Source organism: Trematomus bernacchii, unplaced genomic scaffold, assembly GCF_902827165.1.
Source record: "Trematomus bernacchii unplaced genomic scaffold, fTreBer1.1, whole genome shotgun sequence".
NCBI lineage: Eukaryota > Metazoa > Chordata > Actinopteri > Perciformes > Nototheniidae > Trematomus > Trematomus bernacchii.
This window is the reverse complement of record NW_022987739.1, coordinates 20589727-20605947: the sequence shown is the minus strand read 5'-3', so window position 1 is coordinate 20605947 and position 16221 is coordinate 20589727. Positions and strand designations below refer to the sequence as shown.

The following is a 16221-nucleotide window of genomic DNA, read 5'->3' as shown; positions in this document are numbered from 1 at the left end:
AAAAGTTCTGCTGACGGCCAACCGAATGCCTCCTTATTCCCAGACACCAGCAGTCTTTAACCTTCTAGTGGTTTTCAGATTCACAAAATGTAACTGGCTGAACAAGTGGAGTCAGAATCAACAAGCAACTTTTATCAATGTTAAAGATGATGCTCTAGGAAGGGCTTGACTGACAGAGGAAACCATGATTCCATTGCAAAGCAGCAAAAAAAAGTGTTATGTTTGTACAAGGACAACTTTACAGACTTTATCACAATTTTAAGGAAAACAGATTTGATGTTTCCATATTTGTCATACGGCATAATTTTTTATCGTAAATGGTGGCAACTTTTTTGAGATTTGGTGGGACAACATAACAATTAACACTACTTAATTGATCAATAAAAATCAATCAAATCTAAACATAATCGAACCTAATGTCAGCTAACGTCAAAATAGTATACACTTGCAAGTAAAGAGGGTAGAAGGTACCATTTCACACAGAAAATATAAATATTTAAGAGATTACACTGTTCAAACCATCATTTTATACAAAGTTAAACAGAAAAATGAGATGTCAAGACGGATCTGTCAGACTCGACTCAGCTCAGCAGATGACAGTGACTGATTGATCTACCTGCGGGGTAACTTTGTGACTGCATTGTCAGATAAGTGTGCACAAGGCTCGGAAGAGCGGGACAAGCTGAGACATATCCCACCAAACCAAATCCTTCCAAATTTCAAAGCTCAGAGATGCTTACGAAATAGCGTGGCAAAATCCATCTTTCTGACAGAATCATTTCCAAAGCCCAAACCTTCAACGGGGCTCCTGGATGCACTTCTGAGCGCTGCCCGCCTGGGAGTAAGCGTGTCAATGTGTGTGTGTGAAAGGTATCGAGAATAAGAGGATGAAGTGTGAGTCATTCAATACAAAATATAAAATGTGTGTGTCGGTTGTTTCTGCTTTCTTTCAGATATTCCATAGAACAAGAGTGTTACTAACTAATTTAGTCATGCACCCTTTACTGGTTTCGTCTGTGTGCCGGCTTGTAAGAGTTTGTGCTAGCGTGTTGGTGTGTGTTAAGGAGAAGATTACTGGTGTGGACCTTTCAAAGGGTTGTTCTCATTTCTCAACAAATACGTCTGAGGCACCAATTCAAACAAGTCGCCTCTCAGCACTGTGTGTGTGTGTGTGTGTGTGTGTGTGTGTGTGTGTGTGTGTGTGTGTGTGTGTGTGTGTGTGTGTGTGTGTGTGTGTGTGTGTGTGTGTGTGTGTGTGTGTGTGTGTGTGTGTGTGTGTGTGTGTGTGTGTGTGTGTGTGTGTGTGTGTGTCATCTCCTAAAAAAAAACAGGCTGCGTGGTACAAGTTTGAATCCAAGGATTATACCCTGAGGCAAATGTACTGAATGAACTGGACCTTATGGTAACAATCCTGTGAGGTGGAACTGAGTGCAGGGAGGACACTCCAGATCTAACAAACATACACTTGCTCTCTCATACTCACAAATCCCGTCCCCATGAGGTTTCTCTATTGTTCATTCATTCCGTTATTCAGCACAAGCCTTGTCACTTATTCTGATCTTGCATATAAACCAAGACTTTTATGACCAACGTTAGAAGTTTTGTTAAATTTTTCAGTGGAGTCAGCCATATTGTTGGCACTTGTAGCCAGCCTTCAGTTAATAGTTGTTGAACAGGTTCACAAAGAACAACATTTTCCATATTGGGTTGATAAGTTTTTTCAAGTAAACAGCCATTTGGATAAAGATAATACAAGAGATGTCCTGATATTTCAAATAATAATTGAGGAAGGTTTAAAAAAAAAAAAAAAGTTGACAAAACTTGGTTGCAACCAGTTAGCAACCAAGCTACCATTGCTAGTTTGTCATCCAGCTACATAAATAGAGAACTGATGGAGATCTCAAGCCACTTTGTACAAAGATATCTACATTCCTCACTAGGCTTATAAGATATTCTAAAGAAACAGGTACCTAAACGAGTGAGCCAGAACTATTGAGAAGACCATGGACTTTCTACTGCCAAATGACGGCTGGGTAATGAAGCGACCACCCCTACACAAGCCAACCATGCAAATGGAGGAAGGGTGGGGTCACAGAGCTTTGAAACTATTTGGAGCCATTGAGGTGCCTCAGCATGAAACCTTTCTTGCAGTTGTAAAATGTTGATGAATTAAAACACACATCTTGACACGTTCAAGAGAAGTTGAGGATAGGTTGTATGGGGTTTTTGATTGTTCAACTAATGAACAGTGGAGATGATAATGAAGTATTAAAACATAACATTTTGTGTCACAATTGGAAAGGTAACAATAGCACTTTTACATGTAAGGAGATGTATCATCATAATTGGTCTGCTCATTTATTACATGCATTATTAATATGCAGAAAATCCTTTATTGAAGTTTCTGCTAAATAGATTTTTCTCAAAGTGCCATATTAAAAATGAATTAACTGTTCGGCAGAGTCATAGACCCCATCTCTGACTCCAAATGTCTGTAATGAATGTCTCTGATATGTTTATGCAGCATTTTCTTTAGAACATCTTCTTGCTGTCCTGTCCTTGAGTCAGTAAAATGTTTCATTAACAAACTACAATTTCTATATTTCTCCAAAATGTCAACGCTTGCACTGACAGGGACAAAGGATTCTTATTTTCTGAGACACAACACTGAATTTAGTCAAGTTTGGATCAAAACGTGTTTGGAAAGAAGCCCAATGAGCCATGAGGACCAAAGTTAATAAAATAAAAAAATAAAAAAATAGTATTTCTCTATGGGGAAGAAATATGACATTTTATATTTAAAATAAACCTTGTGGTCTGCTTACCTGTAAATGGGATCCTGCATCACCATCATCTTGCTCTCATCCCACGTCCACTCCTTCCTCTGTGGAAACAGAAACAAAACAGTAAGTTCAAACCAAATTTAAGATTTTAAATAAGTAAGCCAAAGACTGAAGTAAGGGAACTTAATCTGTTAGACGAACATTAAACCAAAAACTGTAAATTATTTATGCCCATTGTCTTAAAATCCCAAGTGAACTGTATAAAATAATGTCTGTGTGTAGATAACATAACATTTATTTTTATTTCTACTTTGCTCCGGCCATCGGTTTCAATTTACCTTCCGGTTTAATGCCATGATCAAAATGTCAACACATGAACAGCGCGCAGGAATTATTCATATTGATTTCTATCTCCACAGTGCTTTGTTGACTCAATCAGTCAATCACTCCTATCTCTGGTCTTTCTTCGCCTCAGAGATGTAAATAGATTGCTGACCGTCACTCTTGACATTTACGCTTTCGGGCCAGCAAGACAAATGGGACGAGAAAACGGTCGAAGGCAAAACATCCTTCTATCGAGCGGCCTTTCATTCAAGACCGCCGCTTAATTTGACACTGAACCTTCGATAATGGCTTTAATATGTACCTCATAAAAGATAGAAGGGACATTTGAATAAACACTTCCTTCCCATTATCTGTCTCTTGAGAAATTCCAATTTCAGTCTTTACTTTAATTATATCATCAATGTTTTTCAACAAAACTCCCTAAAAATGTGGTATTTCACCAGGTTGCCATGGTTTTGCAGGACATAGCCTATTTGACTGTCAGTTTGTGCTCTGAGTACAGATGAATGACAAATGTATGCATAGCCTACAATATGAGATCCCTTTATCCTATTCATGTCAAGTATGCAGGCAAACAGAAAATACTATTTATGTCTTCCTATCATTTGTTTATTTGGTCTCACGTCTATGTTACATGTTAGTTGATATTCTGCCTTGTAAGACAGTGTGGGCTTTGAATCTAATGATGCAAGATACCGCACCATGCTGTTGACCAATCACAGCAGAGCATTTAACCAATCAATCAGCGAAGGCTGGGCTCTTGTTCCTGATAGAGAGTAACAAAAGGTGCTGAAGCACAGGCAGTATGGGAAAAGTAAAGCACTTTTTGAGAACAGCATTTAAATAATATATATATAATATAAATGGGCCCCTTTAACACTGCAAGACAGGATGCAAGACATCGCCACAGTGAGAAATACGTTTTGATGCAAGTCCTTTCTCAAAATACATGTAGAAGGTTATGCTAAATATGACAGATGGCCAAAACTGCAAAACCCACGAGACTCAGCTGTCCGATAGGGTAATGGTATGGGGTCGTAGCAATAATCCACATACTCTACATATCATGTACCATTCACGCACATTACTGTTCACACACAAAAGTTGGCGCACACACTTACATAACTGAGCATGTATAATGGTGTAATGAATAAGCTTCTCCTGAGAGGACCGTTCAGACAACTCAATTAAGACTCCTTTTAATGAGACCCTAATGTATGTCCGTGGTGTACATCTGCGTGCAATTACAAGTGGAGTTCAATACATAGCCCTTTGTAATATTCATTCAATTGAGAGGTCCTTGATGATCCAATTGTTTAGATTATTTATGTTAATTAACCGGTTAGCTAATAGAGAGTAACTAAAGTCTTTTTATTACCTTCTCAACAGATGTCCTTCAAACTGCAGCACTAAAATGGAAATAAATTATTCTAATAGTCACTATAAAAATGTCTAGTTCCGTCAATGTTAATGTAATACTTTTACCATTTTAGGAGGAAACCGATGGAGCTAATGGAGCGAGTTTGTGCAGAATTTAGAGGGAATATTCTCTGCATCTGGACATGGCATTTAATGCAGAGAGAATATCAACACATCATAGGAGTCTATTTATGTTCTTTTCCACTGAGAAACCAATAAGATGTGACTTCCTAAAGGGTTAAAATAATCTGTTGAGCTTTTTGCACCAACATGTCAACACCGAATCAGATCTTTGAGCTATTCCTACAAATATTCAATCTAGTAAAAACAATTCAATAAGAGTTCCTGTCCCGGCAGACTGTTATCCTTCTGAACAGTTCTCACACAAGATGATGGTTGACAGTCACTGCTTGTTGTATTAATATTAAAACACATTTTAAAAAGACTCCAGCTGAGTCCAGCAGAGCAGCCTGGAACCTTGAACGACAGCGAATGGTTTCAAGTCTGGATCAATGAAGATGAAAAACTAAACGCTTGCTGAGGAGAATGGACGGAAATACTAAGTGGCTTCTGTTTGTTTCCATCCACCTGTCAAGAGTCTCTGTGATTCTCGACGCCGGATTGTCTCTGAGCATTACAGCTGTCACCACCAGGAAACACAGATCTACTTGTCTCAGCACGCTTCTTCAGGTTTATCTTTGCTCTTTCTTCTCATCTTTAAACTCTTTCCTCTCTTTTCATCCCGTCTCTTTGCTTTTCAGCAACTCTCCGTTTTTTGATCTTCCCCAATACTTTCAATTCCTCTCAGGACCTTTGTCCTACCTTTCAAAGTCTCCATTCTCTGCTCTGTCTGCCAAGTAATCAAGAGGAGGATCGATCACCACCTCCTGTCACTAACAGGATGCAGGCAATTCATTTGGATTGGCACTTTAGCACCAAAAACCCTATGGCATCATTGAAACCATATTTTCGTCAAGCTCTACCATCTTCATGTCTTTATTGAACTGTCACAGTCTTGTCTATGCCCCTGACTCTCTATTGTACCTGTACCTGTCTTTAATGCTGTTCAATTCACTGCAAGTGCCCATGGTTTTGGTAGAAGATGTACTGAACTTGTCTCTTATCCACATGCAGAGAAAATAGGTCCCTTGCGAGGATGCTTTTGTTGATCCTGTTTTGCGTGCTTGTGTCACCAAGCATTTTGAGACTCAACATAATCCAACCAGTTAAAGGAAAAGGAGGAAAGCGAAGGGACAACATGTAGCAAAGGGTCAAGGGTGTGAATCTAACCCAGTTGCAGTTACAGTTAGGACTTGTAAGATTAAAGATATTCTTATAATCATGACCTATGACAGCAAGAAATTATTATCATTATGACAAAGTGTATAAACTTAATGGATTAAAAAAGGTTTATTTCATTAAACAAACGTCATATAAACTTATAATGAGAAAGTAAAAAAAGAGACTGTAGCCTATATGACTATTGACTACTGAACATTAGTACAATCATATTCAGATTTGTCTTCATCTTGAAAGAATACCCTTTTATAGGACTTGAGGATCAAAACCTCCTGCATTCAAATCTGAAATAACTCAAATTCATCAAATAAGAAGATGAGAGAGAATATAAAGTTCAAACAAAAGAAAAGGTCACTCACTTTTTTCTTTTTCCTCAAGCCCACTCTCACACCGTCTACAGACACCACGATGTTGACTTTCTTCTTCTTGATGTTTTTCACCTTGAACTCATACTGTGGAAACAAGACAGACAGACAGCAATACATTACTATTTGTTGGGGGTTAAAATGTAGACAGTGACGTTGCTAAAGACTCAGATATTTAAAACATTGGTTGAACTTTTTGGTGAGTCATGTGGGTGCAGAAAAAACCCATTAAATAACTTAATAATAGTATCAGAATAAATGTTGAAGCGCAGTTTTTTGTCTTTTTTTTTGCGCCATCCATCTTTACATGTAGTTAAGGCCATGACATCCTGTGGTACAGGGGACTTTTACACCAACAGATGATGATGTTAACATTGGAAAAGTTCTTACATATTGATAACTAAGTTTGCTAACTTTCTCTTAAAAGCCTGAAAAAGGAGGAAATACATATTTTATAGTTATTATTATTTAAAATTGCCTTATATTTTGAATATGTTGTATACTAGAGAATTATTAGACGATGTATAGATTGGTCAATTAACAGAAAGTAATTGAGAATTATTTAGATGATAATTGTAATCACTTTTAATTCATGCTAAAATGGCAATGGCTGTTTTCAGCAAAACAAATATGTATTTTTCCGTTTTATATCATATTACAGATAATACCTTTGGGTTTTTAACTGACAAAACAAGAAATCAAACACTTTTAGGAACTGACTTTTTCTAGACCAATAATCTAGAAATGAATATACCAAAGATAATCAATAGGTGCAGCCATGTAGCACGGGTTTTGTTGATATCTATACATTTTATTGGAGATCTTGGAATATGTTTGTATGATGGCAACTTACTGCAGACAAAATTGCACGCCATGACCGTCAAACTATACAATAAGACTGTTATATGCCAAGCATTTATATGGCACCTTTCTGTAGTTAAAGATTTCTCGAATCCTTGCTACAGTATTTAAAACGTACTGAGGTTCAAAACCCTGCTGTGTAAGTGCTGAGGAGGGATCATTTAAAGTTGGCAAGAAAAACTCAATGAGCATAAGACTCCTTTGAGAAAGGCACTTGACCCAGACCAAGGGCTTGAGTTAAGCTGCTATGAGGCTAATAGCAGACAAAAAGTCCACCATTACATTTGTGTAAAGTAACATTTAAACAGTCACTTATTGAGTTGAACTTCTTTTACACGTTGCCATCAAAGAAACAAAATAAAGCAGTCATTCCCCTCCACTTGAATTCAACTTTTGACGTGTATGTTGAATCGATTTGTCACAGCAAATGACAAAGAGCCCTGTCGAATGAACACAGCATGGCATGCAGACCTCTGTCAAAGTCAATTTACACACCAAAGATCAGACTGAGACAACCTTCATCGTCTCCACTGCCTCTAACAGAGCTGTGAGCAAGGTCAGCGTTTGAATATCAATACAATGTGTGAAGAGTGGCTTTAATGTCTTAGAAGAATAATATGCTAGTGCAAGGGCATATGCAAACCCTACCTCCCTCTGCCGCAATTCTCTGCATGCTGATGTTGTTCTGAATGAGTAGGATGTCATTGAGTTGTATAGAAGCACCTGTCACAGTAACCAGGAGAGACATTAGCTCCAAGTACTGTCTGAAGTATCTATTTCTGACGTTCAGCACTCTCACAGAGTTGGCTAGTTGGCGTGTCCTGCTGGGTGAAACATTACGATGCTTCTGAAAGTGGAGTGGACGCTCATTAAAACTTCACTTGCCTGCAATTTTTATGTAAAAAAAAAAGTCTGGGTCATAAAAGTCTTCCATCCCTGAGATGATGCAAGATTCACCTCATTTGCTCAAATTAAATTCTGTTCCCAGGTATCGATGCTCGTTGGAAATCTACTCGGTGCAAGGAAGTGAGAAAATTGAAACTTACGGCGGCAAGGAAATGGCAACAGCATTGAGACAAGCTGACAAACGTCACTATCTCTAGCCATCATTTAGTTGACTGAGGCCACCACAGGTTTATTTTTAAAGCTGATTGAGCTTTGGCAGCTTCAAGTGATTGTTCAAGGTCGCTTTTGAAAGTTTCTGGCAGCATAGGTTGTACAAAATCTGCAGGGTCACACTGCTGCTGAAGATAAACTTCTGATGGTGTTTATCCTTTTCACTGAATCAGCTCTGAAAACAAATCTGAGTGGAAGTGCATTTTAGAACGTTATCAGTTGTTTTCCCCAGCTATTTGCCGTCAATCAACACATCAATATGAATCTGTCAGTCAGTCGCACTCTCTGTCCTTTGCTGTGTTTTGTTGGTCTTTTTAAGGTCTCGATTGTATCTAATGTGGTTGCATTTGCATCTACGGATTGGAGTGTGTTTGAGGACAATAACATCAACACACACACGGACACTGTCATCTGCTACATTGGGAAATGCATCGATGACGTGGTACCGAAGGTTTCTGTACGGACATTCCCAAATCAAAAGCCCTGGGTAAACGGTGAGGTGCGCGGCAAACTGAAAGCGCGCACTCTCGCGCACACAGCGGGAGATTTGGAGGAGTACAGGAAGTCTAGGTATGATCTCCGGAGAGCAATAAAAAATGCAAAGAGACAGTACAAAGAGAAGGTGGAATCTGACTTCAAAGGCTGTAACACTAGGAATATGTGGGCGGGACTAAGGACAATGACTGACTACAAAGGAGCAGCGGGGGGTGCTGCGGGAGTGTCTGCGTGCGCATCTCTCCCAGATGAGCTAAACAGTTTTTTTGCACGCTTTGAGAGCAGCCAGGCTGTGGAGGTACAGAGGGACCAGGAGCTACACTGCCCTTTTGTTTTAAATAGGGCAGATGTGTGTAAATCCTTTAAAAGGGTTAACCCACACAAGGCTCCTGGACCTGATGGCATCCCTGGCCGTGTTCTCAGGGTGTGTGCAGTTCAGCTGGCAGAGGTGTTCACAGACATCTTCAACAGGTCCCTGCTGCAGTCTGTAGTCCCCACATGTCTTAAACACTCCACCATCATTCCTGTCCCCAAAAAGACAATCATCACCTGCCCCAACGACTACCGCCCAGTAGCACTCACCTCCATCATAATGAAGTGCTTTGAGCGGTTAGTCAAATTATTCATCACCTCCTCCCTCCCTGAATCTCTGGACCCCCTGCAGTTTGCCTACAGAGCAAACAGGTCCACAGACGACGCCATAGCCCTCACCCTCCACACTGCCCTCTCACACCTGGACCCGAAGAACAGGAACACATATGTGAGAATGCTGTTCATTGACTACAGTTCAGCATTCAACACCATTGTGCCCTCCAAGCTGGCCATTAAGCTCAGAGACCTCGGGCTCAACAGCGCCCTCTGCGACTGGATCCTGAACTTCCTGACGGGCAGACCCCAGGCAGTGCGGGTGGGAAACATCACATCCTCCACCCTGATTCTTAACACCGGTGCCCCTCAAGGCTGCGTGCTCAGCCCTCTCCTCTACTCCCTGTTCACCCACGACTGCGTGGCCACACACAGCTCCAACACCATCGTGAAGTTTGCTGATGACACGACCGTCATCGGCCAGATCACAGACGATAACGAGACGGCATACAGAGAGGAGGTCGAAAACCTGACATCTTGGTGCCAGGAGAACAACCTCCATCTCAACATCAGCAAAACAAAGGAGCTGATTGTGGATTACAGGAAGCAGCAGGGAGAGGGACACGCCCCCATCGCCATCAATGGGACTACGGTGGAGAGAGTCAAAAGCTTCAGGTTCCTTGGGGTCCACATCACTGAGGACCTGACATGGTCTCTTCACACCACCACCATCACCAAGAAAGCTCGACAGCGGCTCTTCTTCCTCCGCAGGCTGAGGAGGTTCAAAATGGATTCCAGGATACTCTGCAACTTCTACAGGTGCACGATAGAGAGTATCCTCACTGGCAGCATGACGGCCTGGTACGGCAGCTGCACCGACCTCGATCGTAAGGCTTTACAGAGGGTGGTGAAAACTGCACAGCACATCACCAGGACGGAGCTGCCATCCATGGAGGACCTTTACTCCCAGCGGCTCAGGAAGAAATCACTACGGATTATCAAAGACCCCCATCACCCCAGCCACAAACTGTTCTTTCTGTTGCCGTCTGGCAGACGTTACCGCAGCATCCGGGCAAGGACAAGAAGATTCGGAGACAGTTTCTTCCCGCGGGCAGTGAGACTGTTAAACAATTGAACTGTTGAAACAACATCAAACATTCAACTGCTACTCAGTAGTATGTATCTAATACCTAATATATATATATCATTCCAATAACTTGTATATAGACTCATACTGCACTATTCCACATCATAACTTTATTTCATTTTTATAACTATTATTATTTTTGTATTGCTCTTGCTCTTATTGTTATTATGTTATGTTATTATGTTGCATTGTTGGAGAAGCCTGTGACATAAGATTTTCAACTGCATAATTACTCTGTAGCTATGTCAGATTGACAATAAAGAACCTTGAACTTGAACCTTGAACCACATGAGAGCAGTGAAGTAGGTTTATATCAGCATTAACACATTTTCAAGTGTTCTTCAGTTGTGGAGACTGGAAGCAAGTACCAATTAGATGAAGAGAAAAACTGGTTTCTTAAGTATCTCTTTATCTGTAGAGCAAACTCTAAGATGTTAACTTTGAATATTTCTGCTTACCACTGCTGGGATCATAAGCGCAAAGCGCAAGGGTCCTTTGAGGGACCCATCCATTTGAACGTTCCAGCAGCTCCTGACCTGCTTTGGAAAGTTGTGTGCAGTCAGGTGCTCAAAGTAAAGCAATAGATTGTTTAGAAGAAAGAAATGTGGATCTTGTGGATTTTAGAGTTTGCAACTTCAGTCATTTTATAGATAAATAATAAATGATTAAAATGCTCGAATGTTATTGTGCTGATTTTCTGCTTCATATTGGTATTTTGAGAAACGCCCTCTGCAAGGAACTTTGGGATTTAAGATTCTGAAGACCATTTACATGCAAAAAAACGTATATAACACACAGGAAAGGGAAAAACCCAAAAAGCATAATAACTAAAGTCCTTTAACTTAAAAGGAAAAATGTAAAATAAGCTGGTTTTCCATCACAACATTAGCTGTAATGGTGATATTGGATTGTTTTATGTAGAATCAGTGGTGGCTGAAGTTCATAGATATTTTCCCTAAGTAATAGTAGTAATACCACAGAGCAGAATTTGTCTGTTGAAGGTAGAAAACGTAAGTAGAAGTACAACAATATTGGCATCAAAATCAATCAAAAACAAACAGTAGCCTACAATAAGTAAAAGTAGCACATCACAACATCATATATTCACCTACATATGCACACACAACACAAATTACTATTATGATGCTTAATAATAATTTGAATTCTGTGGGGCAATTTTACACAATTAAGCGTGAAGGTCTAGAAAATTAGGTCATGTAACAAACAGCAACAAACACAGCTGGCACAAAGAAAGTCAGCAGGGCAGTTGACCTTTATTTGCATCCAATTACTGTTTGGAGGAATGGACTGAAATAATGACGATTTATTTTACACAGCCTTATTAGCATTTATTTTTACCACTATACTCAACAACCTGTTGATACCTTCATTAAAGGACAGGAGATGCACACGCATATACAGTACACTCCGCAGAGTATATTAGAGAGTAATATAGAGAGAGTTGGAGCACTCACACACTTTGAGACAAGAACAAAATGGTGTAAGTGTTTATGTGTCTTGACATTTATGAGCGTCTTTATGGGACTGTCTTAATCAGCTGTAATGTTGACTGTGCTGCTTGTGCAAGATTTAAACGTTGGTATGCTGGATGGATGGCCTGATTGACCTCCAGGGAGATGATTACCGCTGCAATCAAACAGACGTTATGCAGGCTATGACTGTATGCAGCACAATACGAGAAAAAGCACCTCACTATAATACGTTTGTCTATTTCTGTCTGATAGGGCCCGTCATTAAATCCACACGCAGCTACAGATACAGCAGCGATATGATATAAATGTAAAATCTCACCGCTCATCTATCTGTGTTACATAAGGATTTAAATGGATGCATTTCAAATACTTGTATAACAGAAAGTGCTGCACTTGTGGAATCGCACAGGCATTTATTTGACACAACCGGTAATTTATTTAGTCTGACTTTTCCCTAAATGCAGCACCTCTCCATCAGAAGGTGTTTTAATGAGCTCACATAACAGCTCACAACACAGTAAGGATTTGTTTAGGATAGTCCCTAATGTCGCTGATGGATGACACTCCTGAATTTGCAACTAAAATGCTATTACATTTGACAGATTTTCAAAACATTTGAACTGCAGACTCAATCATCTGCAGTTACACACAGCAAGGGCCCAGTTGCTGATTCGTATGAATAAGTTCTTTATTTTACTCACTCAAAGCACGTTATGTTTTACATTTACACAACTGCAAGGCTGTGGTCCTTCAGAATTGTTGTACAAATGTTTCGGATAATAATTAACATACATACATTTTTTAAAACATATTTCCGAAACGTTTGTCACAATTGTTACACTTAGTTTTTTGTAAAATTACTCGCATGTATTTCAGACAATTATACACTGTACGCCATTGTAGTTGTTGTACATTTTAAGTCATTGGTGCAGTATTTTTGTTTTTTTTAAAGATAACCCATTAAGAAACTGAACTGAACAGAAATGAAAGAATTGAGGGTGAATTGGGAATTGATTTAAATTATTGGCTTTGGCTAACACCATGCACAGGAGAAGGAAATGTTTTGCGAAGCCAGTGAAGTCAAGTTAGGTTTGTTTATCAAATGACCAGATTAACTAAAGATTAATTGATTATAAAAAAAAAACTTTTTTACATTTGACAATAATGAAAATCTGCATATGATTAAGAACACAATAAACCCAGGTATAACTGGTATTGTTCAACCATGGAGTTGTTCCTGTGTTTGTCTGCTCTGGGTTGCAGTAAACAGGATGTGCTTGTGTGCAGCAGTGTATAGGCGAATCACATCTGTATGCGAAGCAGTGACAGGTTATTAGCGTAAACAAAGAGAAATTAAATGAAAATTGAAGTCCGAGAATAGGCCCATCCTTCATGCAAATAAGTCTGTCTCAAATATGCAGCAACCATTTCCTGATAAACTGGCCATTATTTCCTAAAGGTCCTTTTCCTGTTTCCAGTATAATCCATCATATTGGCAACAAAGACGCCAAACAGCCACAATAACGTCCTCAGCCAGCGGTGTTATTTACACTAGCAGAAATATCAACCGAGAGCCCGGAGAGCACAATGAAAGCCTTTTGTGGATGATCACAGTTCATTGAGGGAGGCTGAATGTAAGAGGGGTGAAATAAAAGATTCAGATAAACATTCAGACGCATACACTGGCATACAAAACTCAGCTGAGGTCAACTAACGGCAGTCAATGTGAGTGCACACTCGGCCAAGAAGTAGGGCTTCGTAATCAATATTATATTGTTATAATGATATCAGACTAGGTATTTTGTTATACTTTTATATATAATTTATATATATATGGAATTTTATGGAAATAGATTTTTTTTAAAGTTGCTCCATTTGAGAATGAGATAAAATATTAGATACATTAAAAAAGGAATACAAATGTTTATATAACCACAATTGAAAGTTAATGCAATACAATAATAAATATAAAATTAAAATATATACTTCTATAAAAAAAGAAAATTAAGGGAAATGTCCAATAATGTCCTTAAAGAATATTCATATAAACATTAGCGGTTAAAGCAATATGTGCACATCTTACCAGACAATATAACAGTCATATTACAATAAACAGTGATGTAAAATGGCTTAAATGTAGTCTTTTCCTGGTTTTAAAGACTGCATTAATACGAAGTAAGGTCATTTTGTATTTATATTTCATGTTAGTTGTTTTACCGACAAAGTCATTATATCCACATTACTGATGATTTTGTATCAATGTGAATATTTTTAGTAAAGCATCATTAGTCAATTCTACAAAATTGATATTGAGGTATTTGGTCAAAATTATGAAAAACTAAAAATATTATTGAATACATCAAATATTATAAAAATTATACAATATCAACTATTTCTAGCAAGAAGCTGCACTCCCCCCCCACCCCCCGGGCAATAATGAGCATTGGATTTATCTCAATTTCTATTCTAGAAAGAGGGAAAGGGATAAAGAGTGCTGTAAAGAATTATAAAGAAGAAAAAAAGAGAGAAAAGGAGACAAAGAGTGAGAAGGCGAGGTGGTGGAGGGAGGAAACGATAATTTACTGAGAATATGAAGTTTAATTAACAGCGCGGATCATTAAGCTCATAATTACAAAAAACGGAAAGTCAAGGTCCCTTAAACGTGCAAACTGTCGTGTTTTCATTAGGTGCTTGATGAAGTGAAAAGCATGTGGGTTTAACCTTCACAGAGCACCTCAAGTTACTGCTCATAGTCAGGACTATGTTCCCCTCATATCCATATGAAGATTTTTTTCTTCCTGTACTCTTTACAAGTTTCATGCTACATCAATCCTTCAGCCAGTAGAACATTTATAATAAGGTCGCTGGTCTCCCTGTAGTCGTTTTAAAATATTTAATGTAGCCTAGATCCGTAGGGGATGTCTGGAAGAGCTAATGATCTGTTACTAACTTGTGGAATATCCTATATGGATAACAGTGTGACTGAGGGGTTCATTACACTGATCCGTTTGTAAATCTGTAAGGGCAGCCTTCGCAGAACGACTTTTGAAATATATGTTTAATTATTTGAATCAACAGCTACAAAAAACATTAAAGCTGGAGTTATTAAATGCTTCATGCTCTCAGAATCAAATTAAACAAAATTAAAGTTCAGAGGTGTACAAGAATCAGTAATTACCTTACATTTACTTTGAAAAGTTCATATGAGGTATAACTCAAACAGCATTAGATATCCTGTCGCTTTGAATTTGTTGGTTTGGGTCAATGGTTGCATAATCAAAGACACCACAGGCAGCTGTCATTTGTACACTACATCAAAAGAAAGCCAGATAACTGGACTCATTGGACCGACTGCAGGTACACCTGAGAACCGGGAGCCAATGAGAGCGACCTTAAATCACCAGGAAAGAGGAAGCAGACAACAATACCTCCAACACTTCCCCCAGGACGATGACTGCCAGACAGTGACGGAAAAACTAACAATCAAAGCTGTTAGAGGAAGAGCCAGAACTCCACAGTGCAACATGAAAGGTTTACTTTCCCCAGTTTTAACTACAGGAAGAAACTAGTGCACCTCTGTTCTCATTAGTTCAGTGTTACCTCCCTATTGCACTGTGATATACAGTATACAAGACATAACTGTTCCATTGCAGCATGTGCAGCAGAATAAAAAATAAAAAAACATTTATTGAAAAGGAAATTCAACAACTATAAAAAATAACAGCATGACAAAATGGGATATTCAACGAGATGGGGAAAAATGTAAGCTGATGAATTGTATGGCATTATAACCAACCCTAAAATGAAGGGTGCATTTTGTTTTAACCTGTTAAGCACTGAGCCTGTTTATCAAAAAGTGAAAAAAAACTCCACCTCTGGGTACATTTGGGTGTATTTGCCGTATCTCTGGAACCCATTGGTCGATTTTGGTGATTGACACCACTTTCTAACCGTTAGAGCCAATAGAATCAAGGGGGAGTTCCTAAATTCACCTAAACATTACCATTGAGGAGTGAAAGTGATGCACATGCAGTTTTCCCAAACCGAAAGCTTCGTTACACTCTATATGAAAACTACGTTTATTGCCATAAATGTCATGATGTATTATCAGTAATAATTTCAAAGTGACACAGAGACATTGGATTAACCTACACAGGGCCGTCCCTCCCTACAGGCCGATCATGCAGGCTGCATGGGGCCTCACAAGCTCGGCTTGTGCGCAGTTGTCATCTCACAATGTCGCTTGGGGCCCCAAGTTTGCCAGGGACGGCCCTGAACCTACAGCAGCGTTTATATGCGTTTTAATGTCCTTG

The 16221-nt window shown here is 39.1% G+C and overlaps 1 protein-coding gene across 1 annotated transcript in view; it reads right to left on the bottom strand.

The window, feature by feature from the left end:
• The window catches only part of LOC117495483 (carboxyl-terminal PDZ ligand of neuronal nitric oxide synthase protein-like), a 185879-nt gene that overhangs the window by 104691 nt on the left and 64967 nt on the right, over positions 1-16221 (bottom strand). Inside the window, exons 3-4 of the mRNA XM_034146763.1 lie at positions 6206-6298; positions 2826-2884 (exon numbers count right to left, since the gene is read on the bottom strand). Of these exons, the coding sequence (XP_034002654.1) occupies positions 2826-2884; positions 6206-6298 (152 nt within the window). The remainder of the gene's footprint in view (positions 1-2825; positions 2885-6205; positions 6299-16221) is intronic.